The sequence below is a fragment of the Juglans microcarpa x Juglans regia genome, chromosome 6D, assembly GCF_004785595.1.
Source record: "Juglans microcarpa x Juglans regia isolate MS1-56 chromosome 6D, Jm3101_v1.0, whole genome shotgun sequence".
NCBI classification, from domain to species: domain Eukaryota; kingdom Viridiplantae; phylum Streptophyta; class Magnoliopsida; order Fagales; family Juglandaceae; genus Juglans; species Juglans microcarpa x Juglans regia.
Window position 1 is genome coordinate 9090408 of NC_054604.1, and position 18151 is coordinate 9108558.

Genomic DNA, 18151 nt, shown 5'->3' on the forward strand with positions numbered 1-18151 from the left:
GAAACTGAATCTTTTAGCTAGATGGAATTGCTTCTAGACCTTTTTTTTAGCATATATTTCTCTTTGTTTTCTACGGAGTTCCTCATTTTTTCTCTTTTGGTAAATCTTTATACGTGATTTTCTTTGCTAGTTATTTTTCATGATCTTCAAAAAATAGTTTTCTAACTTAATTTTTATAAAATTAATATTACTATTTAAAAACAAATGTTACATAACTCATTAACACAATCTTATCACTTCTCATTATGTTAATGAAGCTAACAATTTTTCCAAAAGTTAGATATTGTTCCACACAACCGAAACTAAATGAATAATTACCAACTGCTTAATGCGAAATGCACACTTCCATGGTGTGCATATTAAACAATTAAATACTATAAACAATTTCATTGATTAATATGTTGAAAAATACATTATTAAATCAATAAGGAAACGAAGATAACAAAATAACATATGAAATGAAAAAATACCATAAAAAGCGAACCTATAAAAAACATAGATCGATATCACATATCAAAATCCATAAAATAAAATATTTCTCAAAATTAATTTGCTATTAGCAAGTACTCACTAAAAATTACAAGAAGAGACCAGCAAAAAAAAGAAATATATATAATATATAAAAAGGCACTTACAAGTCTTTAAACGAACAATAGAGAGTCTATTATATATTTAAATCTCTTGATAAGGAGGATAATTCTTATCCAAACACAAAAGAAATTGTAATTTTTTATTGTATTGTATACACACACATATAAGCGCAAAAATATTGTTCAAATATGTCTTTTGTAAATATTTTGGAACGATGCAAAATAATTTAAACCACTTTTAAAACTTGTTTATAGTATTTTATTCAAAACTTTCTCATTAATCCTAAACCCAATGAGGACATAAGAATTTTTTTTACACTTCTCCTGTTTTGTCACAATAATATATAATATAATCTTCAATTTTCTAATAATATTTTATATTATTATTGGCTCTTTAATTTTAATTTTTTTTATCATTATTATGATTATCTTAATTATTTTATTTTACTATTGTAAAAGTTGTTGTGTATTTTGTGTTAAAGTTTTTTTATATATATTATTTTAGTTTTTCGGATTGAGCCTTCTGTGTCACAATAATATATTATATAACTTCAATTTCTTAATAATATTTTATATTATTGTTGGCTCTTTAATTTCATTTATTATTATTATTATTATTATTATGATCATCTTCATTATTTTATTTTACTATTACAAAAATTGTTGTTTATTTGTATTAAGATGTTTTCTTATATATTATTTTCATTTTTTAGATTGGGCCTTCTGTATCACAATAATATATTATATAAACTTCAATTTTCTAATAATATTTTATATTATTATTGGCTCTTTAATTTTAATTTTTTTTATTATTATTATGATCCACTTCATTATTTTATTTTATTATTGAAAAAGTTGTTGTGTATTTTATGTTAAGGTATTTTCTTATATATTATTTTGGTTTTTCGGATTAGGCATTTTGTGTCACATTAATATATTACATAAACTTCAATTTTATAATAATATTTATTATCATTATTGGCACTTTAATTTCAATTTATTATTATTATTATTATGATCGTCTTCATTATTTTATTTTACTATTGTAATAATTATTGTGTATTTTGTGTTAAAGTGTTTTCTTATATATTATTTTGATTTTTCGGATTGGATCTTTTGTGTCACAATAATATATTAGATAAATTTTAATTTTTTAATAATATTTTATATTATTATTATCTCTTTAATTTCAATTTATTATTATTATTATGATCATCTTCATTATTTTATTTTATTATTGTAAAAGTTGTTATATATTATTTTCGTTTTTCGGATCGGGCCTTCTGTGTCACAATAATATATTATATAAACTTCAATTTTTTAATAATATTTTATATTAATATTGGCTCTTTAATTTCAAATTATTATTATTATCATATTCATTATTTTACTTTACTATTGCGAAAGTTGTTGTGTATTTTATGTTAAAATGTTTTCTTATATATTATTTTTGTTTTTAAGATTGGACCTTCTGTGTCACAATAATATACGATATAAATTTCAATTTTTAATAATATTTTATATTATTATTAGCTTTTTAATTTCAATTTTTTATTGTTATTATTATGATCATTTTCATTATTTTATTTTACTATTGCAAAAGTTATTGTGTATTTTGTGTTAAGGTGTTTTCTTCTTATATATTATTTTGGTTTTTTAGATTGGGTTTTTTATGCTGGGAGGTTCTGTGTAGTGTTTGGGTGAGTTTTATTATTGTTGGGCTGATGGTGTGTGTGTGAAGGGCCCAATCGTGTGTCAAAGGGGAACCCAACCTCTCTCTCTAAACGATGCCGTTTTACCACAAATAGGTACTAATCCTATCTTCCTTCCCCCCCCCCCCCACGCCGCACACTCATTTCCCATTTCACTCCCTTCTTCAACTCTCTTGCCTCACTCTCTTAGTTCTGTCTCGCTCTCCTGTCTCTGCCTTACTCTATAATTTGCCCCGCTCTCTCGTCTCTGTCTCTCTGCAATGATGCAATCTACCTCACTCTCTCGTCTCTCTTCCTCAACCCCGCTCTCTCGTCCCTCAGCCTCACTCTCCGTTGCACATAACCTAGCCCTAGCCTACCAGTGCTACTATACATAAACCCTCGGCCTCACCTCACCCCCTCTGTCTTCGATTCCCTATGGTAAGTTGTTTTTGTATTTTTAAAATTACTTTGAAATCTCAAATTTAAATGATATTAGGGTTTTTGAATCCGAAATTTAGAATTTTTGTAATTGTGTTTATGATTGTATTTGTGTTATTAGGGCTTTGTGATTGAGTTTATGTTATTAAAATATTTTGAAATCTCAAATCTCAAATATGTGAAATGTGTTGAGATCTATAAAAGGAAAAAAAACCAACAGAAATTTACCAAAAAAAAAAAAAATCAAAACTTCTACAAATCCATAAATTTACTAGATCCAGAAATTTACCCAAAAAAAAAAAAAAACAAAACTTCTACAAACGCAAATGTTCTACATATTTTCAAATTATAACCAACATAAATTATACAAAAAAAAAAAATGAAATTGATATATGCACATCATCTCGTTAAATATGTGAAGATGTGCTGAGTTTTATAAAGGGAAAAAAAACCAACAGAAACGAACAACATCTATTAATTTATCTATGGATTCACAATATATATAAAAAAAAGTAAAGATCAAACAGAAAAAAAAAATAAAAAATAAAAAAGCAATAAATCTGGAGACAATATCTTCAAAGATATAAACATCTGTTAAGGCTTATAGGAAAAAGAAAATAGAAAAAGACATAGTAAACAAAAAAAAAAAAAAAAAAGGAAAAACAAAGAAGAATAGAATCAAAGTGAAATAATTTTAACTTTAAGATTGGGTTTGTGATTGGATTTTGTTATTAGGGTTTTATGATTTAGTTTATAACTTTAAGAAAATGGGATAATTACATCTGGTTTGCCTCACGTTTTCTGCTTCTCCAAGTCCTTACATAGCCAACTAGACCTCACATAGTTTTGTATCTGATTTGAATGTTACCTTCAACTGTCTTCCTTTTGTTTGACCAATTTCACAATTTTATATATAGAATGTCCACTGACACAAACACCCAAAATATATAAAACATGTTCCAAAAATTAGATTAATTGCAGCAAAATAATATTATATTTGACAAATCTATAAGAATCTGAAATAAAAAGCAAGAAATTATTAATTTGTGCTACAATCTGTGCCCTTTTTTAATAATAAGTTTCCTAGATTTAGTTTTCACAATTTATGTTAGATCTCTCTAAACCAATTATTTGTTAAGAGTGCTTTAATGTTTTTTTTTTTTTTTGGCATTTATGCAGTAATTTTTGTTTGATTTCTCACCAATATATTATCTGTTGTAAATAAGATTATTACATATCATCTTTTGTAGATAGGGCTTTCAGATGCATTTTCATTAATAGAATAACAATAGAATAAATAAATAATATGTGGTAACACTTGCACAGGCACTATTAATGAATAAATAGAATAACACATGCATCATTTTCATTAATGAAAGTGTTGCCCTATAAATAGTATAAAATAGAATAACAATAAATAAATAAAATTGAAAAAATAAATTATATAACAAATGACGTGACAAAATAAATAACACCATATACTTACAAGGATAAGAGCCAGAAACATCCAGCTCTGAAAGCCCTCAACCAACAAGACCTAGAAACAAACTACCAAAAATAACCTACATAAAATACTAAACACTGCAGTAACCGACGGACAAAAAAAAAAAAAAAAAGGAAGTCAGAAAATACTACACTAATCAACTATCAGAAAATACTACACTAAACAACCATGCATTCACAATGATTAAACACCAGAAAGTTTCAGTTTTGGAAATCCCCAACCAAGAACACCTTAGAAAACTGTGAAAGTAGCTGAAAAGAAATCACTAGTAAAAACTAGCAGTAAACATTAAAAACCAGTAAAAGAAAAAAATAGAAAAGAAGAGAAGAAATGATAAGTAAAAAATTTCTAAACTCTGCCAAAGATGAACACCAAACACTTTAATCAATTATTTACCTATGATAATTTGCTTGATCTTCAATTTCAAAATATCAGGAGCAAAGACCAGAATTCGTTTCTTTGGAAGCGAGGCTGTATAGATGTCAGGCGGTTTGGTTTCGCCCCTCAAAACATATTATCTTTTAAAGTGCATTGTCCTCTCTCCTCTTAGGCGATCTATCACCCATCAGACCATTACAAAACCAACCAAACCAGACATGAAAAAAGAAAAACTCTAAAACCAGATATAGAAAAAAGCTTGTCAAATCATGCATGCATATGTTTTTTTGTGTTTAGTAACAGGCACATACAGTTTTTTTTATCGACTTAAATGTATTCTTCTTAAAAATCTCTTTGACATGTATTTTATTTTATATTATAGGAAAGTGCAATAACAAGACCATGAACGGACATAATACATGCATGAATTTGATTTTATTTTTTTCAGTGATGATGAAGGTTTTTTATACCCACGGATTAAGAATATGTTTTTTTTAATGGTTTTTGTGATTTTTTTATCTGTTTTTTAGATTTTGATTATTTTTTTATAATTTTCTTAATGTTTTATGTGTTTTTTTCTTCTTCTGTTGCGAGCATTTATATATATATATATATATATATTTTAATTATTATTTAAAGATGTAAACATGCACAATTACCTATATGCATGTACTGATGCAACCTGCAAAAGAGAAAAAACATACAGAGACCAGCATACATAGAAAAAGTATAAAAATGATGTACTGACACAAAAGCATACCAGCATACAAAGACCAGTAATTTCTTTTCCCATAATTAAAATGACAGTGTCAGTGCATCAGAAACTTCAATAACATCAGTCAACAAAATTAAAAGTTTCTTCTTTCAGCGGACACAATCGGCAAAACATAAAAGATAAAACTAATAAACCCCAAAATATCCTAACATTCAACGGATAAAAATGTGAAAAACAAAAGCTAACTGATGGGCAAGAAAATCATTGTTCTCAAAGTTGTGGTAGTAATTTAATGTTGATTTAATAAAAAATTAATGAAAATTAAGAATTTTCTTTTGAGCGTTTTGATAGCCTCTTATATAATAGAAATAGGAAAATCATTCGTATCAGCCTATAACCACGGCAAAAAAAAAAAAATTTGTGTGATATAGTGTGGCTACAAGCTGATGCATAGCTTTGCTCATGGAGATATATATATGTTTTTTTAATTAATTCTATGCCAACATTTTTCTCCAAGGATTGTGAAGCCATTTTCAATCTTGACCGTCACCTAAGAAAAAGAACCCCCCTCCTCCATCCCCCAAAACTTCCTAAAGCGTGAAAACAAGGCGGTGGTGTTTCTCATTTCTCTACCAAAATGGCGAAGCCTGCGTCATCTCTCTTCCAGAACCTGAAGCGCTACTTCAAGAAGCCCTGGGAGATCACCGGACCTTGCGCCGACCCAGAATACAGGTCAGCTTTGCCCGGAGCCCTCGAGTACAGGGTCACCTGCCCCGCCACAATCAAGATCGAGCCATGGATCCCCAACTCCGACCCCGAAACCGTATTTGACATCAAGTACTACACCCGCGATCAGCGTCGCAACCGCCCTCCCATCCGCCGGACTGTGCTTAAGAAGGCCGACGTGGAGAAGCTGATGAAGGAGAAGACGTTCTGTGTCTCGGACTTTCCGAGTGTCTATCTGACTGCCAAGGTCGAGGAGGATGAGAATGCTCGTGGCGGAGGGTACCAGTAACAGGTGAGAAATCTGCCACTATGTTGGTTTCGGATGGGAAGTTTTGAGTGGTCCCGGGTTTAGTCGGGCTTTGTTCTCGGACACCCGGTGCCTTTTTGGGGTTTTTATCAGGGCCTTTTTCTCCTGTTATTTTAGCATTTTTCTGCATAGCTTAATTTTTTGCTTTGGAGATGTTTTTGTTGGTTTGTGGTTGCATAGGGTTTGTTAGGGTGTGGATGGTTTTGTTGATTTGGGTTTTTGTGTTTTGGGGTTCAGAGTAATGATTTTTGGGTTTTTTGAGTTGGTTATGTGTTTGATTTGTGAGTTATGGTTGGTGATGATGAAGGTTTACATTGAGATGATGGTGACGTATTTATGGGAATGAATATGAAGAAATAAATGAATACGCAATCTATATTATTCGTTGATCTGTTTAGTTTAATATATATATATATATATTACATAAACATTGAATATGGCGGGAAAATATAATAGACCTTCTCTAGTCGTTGATCTGTCTACTCCTGACCCTCCTACTTAGCATCGACGTCGTCCTGGGACATTAAAAACATAGAACATACGAAAAGCGAGATGAGGACTCAGCAAATCGCATATCATATTATAAACATAGAAGAACTTAAACTTAGACTTTTACCGTGGAAATGTTCATGAATAGTTATACTTATATCACGTGGATCATTTAACAGTAACATAACATATGTGAAACTCATAGGAGATGTGGGAGTAACCATCGAAATTTTAAGTGACGAAATACTTTGGGATGAGGCTGCTAGTTTGTGTGGTTGGTGGGATGTACCTTGCTGTATCGGAGGGTATTTCAACATCACTCGTTTTCCTAGTTAGAGGTCAGGGGAATCTGATCTTAGTACGACCATGGTAGATTTTTTGGATTTTATCTTTGACTTGGATGTCATTGATTTGCCTCTTGTCGGGGGTGCATTCATGTGGGTGCATTCACGTGGTCCAACAACTAGGTCCGGTATAGATTGGATAGAGTTTTGGTGTCTCATTCTTGGAAGGTCCATTTAATAATTTGTGTCAAAAGAGACTTTCGAGGGTATGTCCGGATCACTTCCCCATTTTATTGGATGTGGGGGAATCCATTAGGGTCGCAGATATATCAAATTTGAAAACATGGTTAGTGCCCCTTTCCCTTGACAGCTGAATATGTAGGAATAAGGCTCTTCCCAAAGTGAATTTCTTTATTTGGACTGCAACTTTGGGGATGATTCTTACCCTGAACAATGTAAGGACGTGAGGCATGGTAGTAATCAATCGGTCTTGCATGTGCAACAAGAACAAGGAAACATTGGATCATCATCTACTGTATTGGAATGCTGCTGATCTCTTCTGGAACATGGTTTTTGGCTTATTTGGAATTGATTGGATCATGCCTTTTCGAGTGGTAGATCTCTTAGCATGTTCAAAAGTGCTTGGTAGATCCCTTTCCAACATGGTAAGAGATCTACCACTTGAAAAGGCACAATCCAATTAATTCCAAATCCCTATGAGCCCCGTTTAGATTAGATGTCCCAATAAGTATAAACGAGCTAATACTCTCAATGTTAGGAGGCAATATATATAGGTCTAGGAAATGAAAAGTGGAAGCAAAGAGGCATCTTTTGGGAATAGAGTTGTATTCCCTCCAATCATTTGATTATATACTTTTACAAGGTTTCTTGTCCCTCTTTCTTTGTTTCTTTTTTGGGGACTGTGTCAAGCTGTCCATAATCCCTCTTCTATTCTTCTTTCCTTATTTCATCTTTCCTTAATTTACTTAGGCTTGTACATAGCATATTGACAGAGTATAGTTTCCATATAGGAATAGACTGCTAGAATCATTTGTAAATTACTTTCTTTCCATGTATAGTTATCTTGTAAAGTTGATATATAATAGACTATCACTCAAAGGCCAATTGATTCGGCCATTCACATATTATTTTGACATGGTATCAATAGCTGACTGCCAATTACTTTTCCTCGATTTTTTTTTCTTCTCCTCGGTTTCGGAGGTGCCTCTTGTGTATTTCAGTTAGGTCAGGTCGTGTGTTTCCGTTTCTTCCAGTTCTGTGGTGCATCTGTGATTTTTTTTATTGGTTCTGTTCTGGGTTTATCGGCAGTTCTAAGGCTTGGTGGCTGTCGGCACAGCCTTCCCTTGGTGGATTCAGCGTCTCTCTGTGCTAGTAGTCTTGGAACAGTGTTCTGTGCCTCTCGAAACAATAGTCTCGGAATGGTAGTATCGGAATAGTGTTCTGTGCAGGTCTTGGCTTTCATCGATTTTTTTTCTTCCCAGGTTTCGACTTTGTGGGTATTTTCTGGGTATTTTTCTGGTGCTGTTTGTTTTTCGGCAGTTCTTATTTGGTTATTTCTTGTCTCTTTTTTTTTGTTTGTTCCTTATTTACGATGGACTCTGCACTTGTGTGTGCCAAGTTTACGGGAAACAATTATTTTACATGGGCTTTTCAATTTGAACTTCTCCTTAAGGGAAAAGATCTTTGGGGTCATATTGATGGCATGGTTGTGCACCCAATCCTGAGAAATCCAAGGAGTCAGCGTCTTCTCCTTCATGGGTTGTGCTTGATGCTCGGATTATGTCATGGCTTCTTGGCTCGGTTGAGCCACATATTGTCACCAACTTGAGGCCTCATCGCACCGCTCAATCCATGTGGGCTTACTTAAAGAAAGTGTATCATCAAGATAACGGTGCTCGTCGTTTTTAGTTAGAACATGCGATTGCCACGTTTCAACATGACAATCGTTCCATCCAAAACTATTATTCGTCATTTTTGAATCTTTGGAATGAATATTCTGATCTGGTTACAGCGGAGATTCCTGTTGCCTCTCTTTCCATTATTCAAAATCTTCATGAGACTACGTCGTGATCAGTTTCTTATGAAACTCCGCCCCGAATATGAATCTGTTTGCTTCTCTCCGCTGAATTGCTCACCTGTTCCTTCTCTAGATGTTTGTTTTGGTGAGTTACTTCGTGAAGAACGTCTTAGTACTCAAGTTACTCTGGCACAATCTCATGGTAGTTCAGGGTCAGCCCCTGTGGCTTATGCTGCTCAACGACGAGGACTGCCTCTGTAGTCTACCAACTTGCAGTGTTTTTGCTGCAAGGAATTTGGGCATATCGCTGCTAATTGTCCCAAGAAATATTGCTCTTATTGCAAGAAAAAGTGTCACATTATCAAAGAATGTCGTATCCTCCCTCAGAATCGTCAGGCTCAAGCATTTTAGACTTCTGTTATTGTACCTTCAGTAATGACTTCTGCGGTCCATGACTCTTCTCCAGGTGACTCTTCTATTCCTGTACCTCCTGCAGCGAATTACTGCACACTTGAAATGGTGCAACAGATGCTGATTTCGGCATTATTGGCAATGGGATTCCAAGGTAATCATTCTACTAAACTCTGGTATGTGGACTCGGGTGCCTCTAATCACATGACGCATAATCCCACAACTCTGTGTCATATTTGGCCCTATGCTGGCCAATCTGTTATTCAAACTGCCAATGGCAATTCCTTGCCAATCATTACTGTCGGAGATGTCTCTTCTAAGTTCACTGATGTGTTTCTTGCTCCTCAGCTTTCTACGAATCTTATTTCTATTGGTCAGTTAGTTGATAACAATTGTACTGTTAATTTTTTTGGTGATGGTTGTGTTGTGCAGGACCAGGTAATGGGGAAGCCGATCGCGAAGGGACCTAAAGTGGGGCGCTTGTTTCCACTAGTTTTGCTTGTTCCAACATTTTCTTCAGTTTCTCCTATTTTGTTCTTTGCATGTAATAATGTTCCAGATTTTAGTATGATATGACATCGTCGTTTAGGCCATCCCAATACTCAGATCTTATCTCATGTATTGAACTCTGATTTTCTTGGTAATAAAGAACGTTCTTCTTTATCTCTTGAGTGTGATTCTTGCAAACTTGGTAAAAGCAAAACTCTTCCATTTCTTTTGCATGCTAGTAGAGCTTCTCACTGCTTTGATTTTATTCATAGTGATGTTTGGAGACCCTCCCCGGTTAGTTCACATGAAAATTTAAATATTATGTGACTATCATTGATGATCATAACAGATTAATTGGGTCTATTTTCTTCGCTCTAAATGTGAGGTTTTTCGTACTTTCACTGAGTTTTTAGTGTATGTTGACAATCAATTTTCTACATCTATTACAACATTACGCATAGAATCTGGTGGTGAATATTTGTCTATTGAGTTTTAGACATTCTTGGCTTCCAAAGGTATTATTCATCAGCGTTCATGTCCTGCTACTCCACAACAAAATGGAGTAGTTGAACGCAAAAATCGTTATCTCCTAGATGTGGTATGTACTCTCTTGTTAAAATCCTTTGTTCCATCCATGTTCTGGGTCGAGGCTTTGAAAACTGCTCCTCACTTGATTAATTGTTTACCTTCTCAAGTCTTACACATGGAGTCTCCTTATTTCCGCTTGTTTGCTAAGCAACTATTTATGATAATCTCTGTACCTTTGGTTGTGTATGTTTTGTTCATTTAACTCCTCATGTGCGACATAAATTATTCGCTCAATCTGTTATATGTGCTTTCTTAGGATATAATGTGTGTCAAAAGGGATTTGTTTGCTGTGATCCTACATTACATCGTACACGCATTTATAGGAATGTTATTCTCTTTGAAAATCAACATTTCTTTTTTGTCTTCTGTGCCCTCCTCTTCTATTGTGGTCCATCCCTCCTTTGAGCAGCAGTTCTCATATCTTCATCATCAAGTTAGCTCTCGCTTTAAACCAGGTATTGTGTATACAAAACGTTACCGCCCACAGTCTCTTCCAGTGGCTCCCCCGATATTTGATCCTACTATGCTCCAGAATCAGTCAGTTACAGTATCTCCAACGCCGTTGGTACGTCACTCTCCTCGAGTGTCAGTACTCCCGAAAAGGTATGGGCTTACTTCTTCCAGTTCTGGCAATTCTATTTCAGCTCTTACTGCTGCATTGTCCAATTTTGATATTTCCACATCCTACTCACAAGCTGCCAAGCATGATTGTTGGCGACAAGCTATGTAGGAAGAGATTACTGCTTTGGAGGCCAATCACACCTGGGACATTGAGCCATGTCTTTCAACAATTGTTCCTTGGGGTTGCAAATGGGTTTACTTAGTCAAGGTTTGATCTGATGGAAGTTTGGATCATTACAAAGCTTGGCTGTTGCACTTAGGAATAATCAAGTATATGGTGTCAATTATGAAGAAACCTTTGCTCCTATGGCTAAGATGACTACCGTTTGTACGATTCTAGCTTTTGCTGCTTCCAATGATTGGCCACTACATCAAATGGATGTTAAGAATGCTTTTCTTCACGGGAATCTTAAAGAGTGTATTTATATGAAACCTCCCCCAGGATTGTTTTCTTTTTCGACTTCGCATGTGTGTAAGCTTCGTCGCACCCTTTATGGTCTTAAACAAGCTCCGACGGCCTGGTTTTATAAATTTCAAACCACTTTATTACAATTCTCATTCAAGCAGAACAAGTATTACACTTCCTTATTTCTTCGGAAATCAAACATGGGTATTATTGTTCTTTTTGTTTATGTTGATGATATTGTGATTACTGGTTCCGATTTTGTTCTACATGGCCAGCTCAAGACTCATCTCTCTGAGTCTTTTCATATGAAAGATCTTGGGTCTCTCACATATTTTCTCAGTCTTAAGGTGCATCGTAGTCCATCGGGTATTTCTCTCAACCAACAAAAATATGCTAATGATCTGGTGGCTACAACTGGTCTGCAGTAGGCCACCTCTGTTGATACTCCCATGGAATTGAATGTCAAGCTTCGCAAAGAAGAGAGTGACTTACTTGTTAATCTCAGTTTATACTGAAAGTTGGTGGGTAGCCTTGTTTATCCCACTATTACTAAACCGAACATTTCCTTTGCAGTACAACAAGTCAGTCAATTTCTTTAGACTCCTCGTCATCTTCATTTGGTTGCTGTCCGTAGGATCATATGCTATGTTCAGGGCACTTCTGCCTATGGCTTATTCTTTCCTTTAGGCACTTCTCCTCGCCTCACTGCTTATAGTGACGCTGATTGGGCCGGTTGTGTGGATACACTTCATTCCATCACTGGTTGGTGTGTGTTCTTAGGTGATGCATTGATCTCCTGGAAGAGTAAAAAGTAAGATAGAGTCTCTAAGTCATCTACCGAATCTGAGTATCGGGCGATATCTCTTGCTTATTCCAAAATTATTTGGCTTCAAGGTTTGCTTGCTGAGCTAGATTTTTCTGAGACTGACCCTACACCTCTACATACTGATAATACGAGTGCTATTCAAATCACGGCCAATGCTGTCTATGATGAGTGCACGAAGCATATTGAAGTCGATTGTCACTCTATCCGTGAAGCATTTGAAGCTCGTGTTATCACTCTTCCACAAGTTTCCATTGAACTACAAATTGCTGATATCTTCACCAAAGCTCTCACTCGCCATCGACATTGCTTCTTAAGTAGTAAATTGATGCTTGTTGATCAACCCGCATCAATTTGAGGGGGGCTGTCAATTGACAGCTTTGCTGTCCATAATCCCTCTTCTATTCTTCTTTCCTTATTTCATCTTTCCTTAATTTACTTAGGCTTGTAGATAGCATCTTGACAGAGTATAGTTTCCATATAGGAATAGACTGCTAGAATCACTCGTAAATTACTTTCTTTCCATGTATAGCTATCTTGTAAAGTTGATATATAATAGACAGATCACTCAAAGGCCAATTGATTTGGTCATTCACATATTATTTTGATAGACTGACACTTTGTATTCTTAGTTGTACAAGAAAATCAAATGCTGGTTAAACTTGAATGTCATATTGGCTCAGATCTGGATTTCTGGGTTTGACAGATTGTGTGTGTGGTATCAAAAATCTGAATTGATGATTGATAATCACTTTCATCTTGACTTCATAGGCATGGAAGTGTAAAGCTTTCTCATTAATGAATCTTAAGAAAGATCAATTGCTTTATGTTAGACATATTACTGTACGAAGACTAAAAAATGCAAACTCAAGGAGCCTAATGATGTAATAATATTTACACTAGCCATTTGTGGAGCTTATTCGAGTTAAGAATCATTGCTAAATGATATAAATTCCCTAGGCCCTATTAGAAGACCCTTATAAATTTCCTTAATACTAGGTGACTTAATTTCAACATGACGTAAGGGTTGAAATTATCAACTAACTTGTGGGAAAAATTATGGTAAAGCTTTTCAGTGGGGTGGCCGGCTTTCTTCTGGACTTCTTCTGCTGCATGATTTGGATTATTCCAAAATGATTTTTCTGCCATTAGTGTTTTTTGTGTTCTACAAAGAATTCATGGAGTTGCTTATAACGCCTCTCCCCCTCTGCCCTTTCTTTGGGTGTGGTGTGTGGGGTGTTCAGGGATGACCCTGTTTAGAAACATCTTGAAGTTGACCATATACCACCGGTTCTGGTGTTTGTTTCTTAAAAGCCTGTAAAAAAAGAATTTCCATTTACCTTTCGTAAGAAATACAGACACTGCACTTTTCAATTATACTTTTATATTGTTTTCCAAGTTGGGTTCTTCAGGCTATGTATTTGTATACCTTCCATGTGTGATTAAAATAATTGTGCATGTGTATTCTTTGATGCCTTCACATGAGATGACCAGGTTTTGCATGTCAACAGGCCTGTGGGATCGGGGAGAAATTGCCGTGCTTTAGTCTTCTCTCTGTTTTTCTAGCTCGATCCGTGACTGAAGATGGGCAAGGTTATATCACAGCGTATAAGGGATTTCTGTGGACTTCTCATTTTGAGAGGATACGGTGCATGAATTAATAAAAATGGTTGCGTGCACTTTAATTTCATGTCCGTTTACTTCGTGCATTGATGTGTTTATTGTTTAAATTCCAAATGTAACTGCAGGTTGGATGCTCGATGAATGTTTCGAACTTCCAGATTTTTTTTTTTACATGCAACCTTCTGGTGGAACTTTTGGAGTTATCATTTTTCTATTTGCAACTTGCAATTAAATAAACACTTGGGTGTTACTTCTCCTTCAGTATCACGCCGGGATGCCATTTATAAGATGGACTTGGTATAGATGAGTTATGCTATATACTATACTTTTATCATATTTCCATTCTATTGTGCTGATGTACTAGATCAGCTCTTGTTTGCTAAAATGGAAAATTCAAAGGGTTGGATAATGCAACATCATCCCTCCAGGATAAAAGTATGATGAAGGTTTAGTATTTTACAATATCAAGTGTAACTTTAGCAGTCCTTTAATCTCAAAGGCTTGGCTCAAGTGTTAAGGTTGGTGGTCTCTCTAAGATCCTGTTTGGATTCAGAGATGAGATGAGTTGAGATGATTTGTGAATAGTAGTGAGATTGTTGAGATGAGATGGTTTTTTTAAAAATTTTGTGTGTTTGGATTAAAAGTTAGATGAGATGGTTTTAACTTTTGGATAGGAGATAGATGTGGGTTTTACAAATTATTGCATGGTGTTTGTAATGATTTTGTTTTATTTATAAATATATTTCTAAGTAATAATAATTTATAAATTACCTACCCAATTTTTATTTTTTATAATATATTTCATAATAATTATAAGATGACAATATGTTTTTCTAATCAAATTAATTTTTAAAATACCAAATAAAAATATTAATTATTTCCAAAATTGTTAAATAATTATTTTTATATATATAAAATATATTTTTTATAAATAAATTGTGCTTAAAATCATTTTCCATATTCAAGTATTAATGGTCATTTTGTCCAGCTTTTGACCGTTTCGATTATGGTCAATGATGATAAATTAGATGAAAATTTTATCATTAACTTATAAAATCACTTTATTTTATAATTTTATTATTATAAAATTAAATATAGACAAATCATTTATTAAAATAAAGTTATGGATAGACCTTGTAAAATTATCGACGCTAATTTGTAAAGAAATTTACTACAAACTTTTCCGTGTATATAATTAAGTAATCTATCATGACACCCATATTAAAATCAAATTTTTAGTGTTATATATCATCAAAATTTTAAAAAAAATATTACATAAATCACAGATAAATTCGAAATGTACTTACGAATTTGTAATAAGTTTGAATAAATATATTACACCTTTACAATCCTAATATTTATTATATACATGTCATCATGAGTAACTTACCATTTAATTACCACCCTTGTCTGCCCACATAGCAATGGCAATGTTATTCCTAATTGAAGCCATAGCTTGATTCCACGATCATATTAGGATGATGTGCTGAAGCTGCGGCATCACCAACCTCACGGTCGCTGGGACTGAGTTGCGCGGTTCTCCAATGCTCAAACAACCAGTCATTCGATGTCGTCATTTTAATAAAATTATGTAACATACAACATGCAGTGATCAGGAGCCCTTGCCTCCTAACTGAATACGCAAGCATGAGACTTAAAATTCTAAACCGTGATTTCAAGACCCAAAATGTACGTTCTATTACATTACAAATAGTTGAATGATGATAATTAAAATAATCCTTATACCCCCTAAATCCCAGTTGACCCTGACTGTCACTTCTATGATATCTTTATCTGGGTTCGGGGATATAAATCTCCGAGTACATGAGAACGCCGAATCAACTAGATAATAATGTTTTGCTAACCCATTAATAACAAAAAACTCCGTTACTTACCAACCATTCCCAAAGATGTAACAAAATACATATAAAGACTAATAATTTTTTTAACAAAACAATTAAATAATATTAAATGTTTACCATCCAGAGGCCATGAAAATTGGTTTCGACTCAATGCATTGACGAATATGCGTGCATCATGCGCGGTTCCCTCCCAACCAGTGTCTTGAAATGTGAACTTTATATCTAAGTCACATACACATAAGACGTTTTGGGCAATTCACCCATGCCAGTTGTGAAATGCCTCACGTACCTCTTCAGGTACAATGATGTCGATCATGGTCCCATCAATTGCCCCAATGCATCGCTGCAAACAAAGAACCCATCTTATTTTGCTTGTGTATGTTCAAATAATTAATTTAAGCAAAACTACTGCATAATCAGAATTATAATTTATTATGTATGATAAAGTACTTACCTCAAACTAAGGATAACTTCTTCGGTTGGCTGCGATTGTTGGGTGCATCTCGGATGTGTGTTAGGTGAATAAGATATGTCCCAAGCCTACACAAGGCCCGTGTGACTTCCCATATGTGTCGGCTAGTAGTTTCTGTTGAATCTTGAAACTGTTAAGCCACAACCTGTTGTTCTTCTCCAAGCGCCACTATTGATGTGAGCATGCCTAATTGTTCCTCGATGGTCGGCCATTTTCTAGTATTCCTAAAAAATCCATTGTTCCGTAACAAGCTGCATAATGCTCAGAACGCATCAACCTCCATTCAGAATAACTTGTGACAATTCCGTGGATTTCCATTCAAAACTTCCAAAATAAATTTATGTCCTGTAGGCCGAAATTATGTTGTGGCTGTTTAAGATTTTGTTGCTCTCGAATATTGAGATTCCCAAAGAATTCGGTTGTATTAATCATGTCTTCTGCAAATTCATCACTATTATCACTTGCACCCAATGTTTTGAATATTGTACTGGACGCCGTACCAGTCAAGATACTAGAACGAAATATTTTGTTACCGGTACCGTTTCGTGTACCGTTTCGGGATAGTTGATATATGAATAAATTATATATAAATACATATATATAAATTATAAATAGCCTAGTCTGAATTGGAGGTCAAAAAATAAGCTTATAGTTTAAAAAAAATAATAATTAAAGGCCAAAATATCGGCCTGTACGGCCGGTATGAAACATATATGGTACCTGTACCAGTCTAGTGGCCTGTATGGAAAATACCGGCTGGTATAGTACAAATTTAAAAACATTGCTCACACCCCCATCAAGAAAGATATCGTACACATCAAGGTTTGTGTCCATCGAGGAGGTTCCTGCTGACCAATTTGCATCATCCATGTTATGGTCACGTTCTACTATGCTCGACCACGGTCGCTGTACGCAAAAAAAATTACAAATTATAATCTGTATAATTCCAACATTATATTTTAATATAAAAAGCATAACTATATTTCTACTTTTGTTCTCATCAACCATCTAAGATATACTTGTCGAGAAAATTGTGTAATAAAAAAGATGACATTAATACCAAATGCATATCATGAAAAAAGTTGAACGCATCACAATTAGCAATAACATAAACTCATCAAACTCATACAGTAGCAATAACATAAACTCATCAACTTCATACAGTAGCAATAACATAAACTCATCAACTTCATACAGTAGCAATAACATAAACTCAACAAACTCATCAAGTACCAATAACATACATATGGCCTCATGAAAAAAATAAAGTAACAGTCATGAAAGTAATATAGGATAAAACAATTATCCTAGATACTCCTCAACAATTTTGGACCCAAAATTCCCTCCCATTTTCGTCCATTGACAAGAAGGTTTGCTGCATTTTCGGATCAAGTAACTCCTTCATTGCACGATATCACACTGGCCCCTCCAGTCTAGGGGAAATCTCGCTGAGCAATTTTATACAATGACGTGTCAGATCATAAGCCCCATCGTTGCCCTCAGTAGACTCTGATCCTCTGTTGCGCCTCACTGAAGACATAGCACCAACCTCCTTATACCGCTTACATCACGCGATCTATGTGCATTTCACCGCCTCGAGGGCTGTAGAAATCTCTTGATCGAGCCGGCTCTTTTTCTTCTTCTGCCTACGTGATGAATGTGTCGATACACCGCCTGAAGTTGACCCCATCCC

The 18151-nt window shown here is 34.3% G+C and overlaps 1 protein-coding gene across 1 annotated transcript; it reads left to right on the top strand.

The window, feature by feature from the left end:
* Positions 1–5855: 5855 nt before the first annotated feature.
* On the top strand, positions 5856–14440 carry LOC121235263. The gene is made up of 2 exons (XM_041131589.1): positions 5856–6337; positions 14013–14440. The coding sequence occupies exon 1, from the start codon at positions 5957–5959 to the stop codon at positions 6332–6334; it is 378 nt and encodes a 125-aa protein (XP_040987523.1). The 5' UTR covers positions 5856–5956; the 3' UTR covers positions 6335–6337; positions 14013–14440.
* Positions 14441–18151: the final 3711 nt, after the last annotated feature.

What these genes read in the sequence shown, in the direction of transcription:
- LOC121235263 (XM_041131589.1), top strand. Translation starts at nt 5,957, where the DNA reads ATGGCGAAGCCTGCGTCATCTCTCTTCCAGAACCTGAAGCGCTACTTC.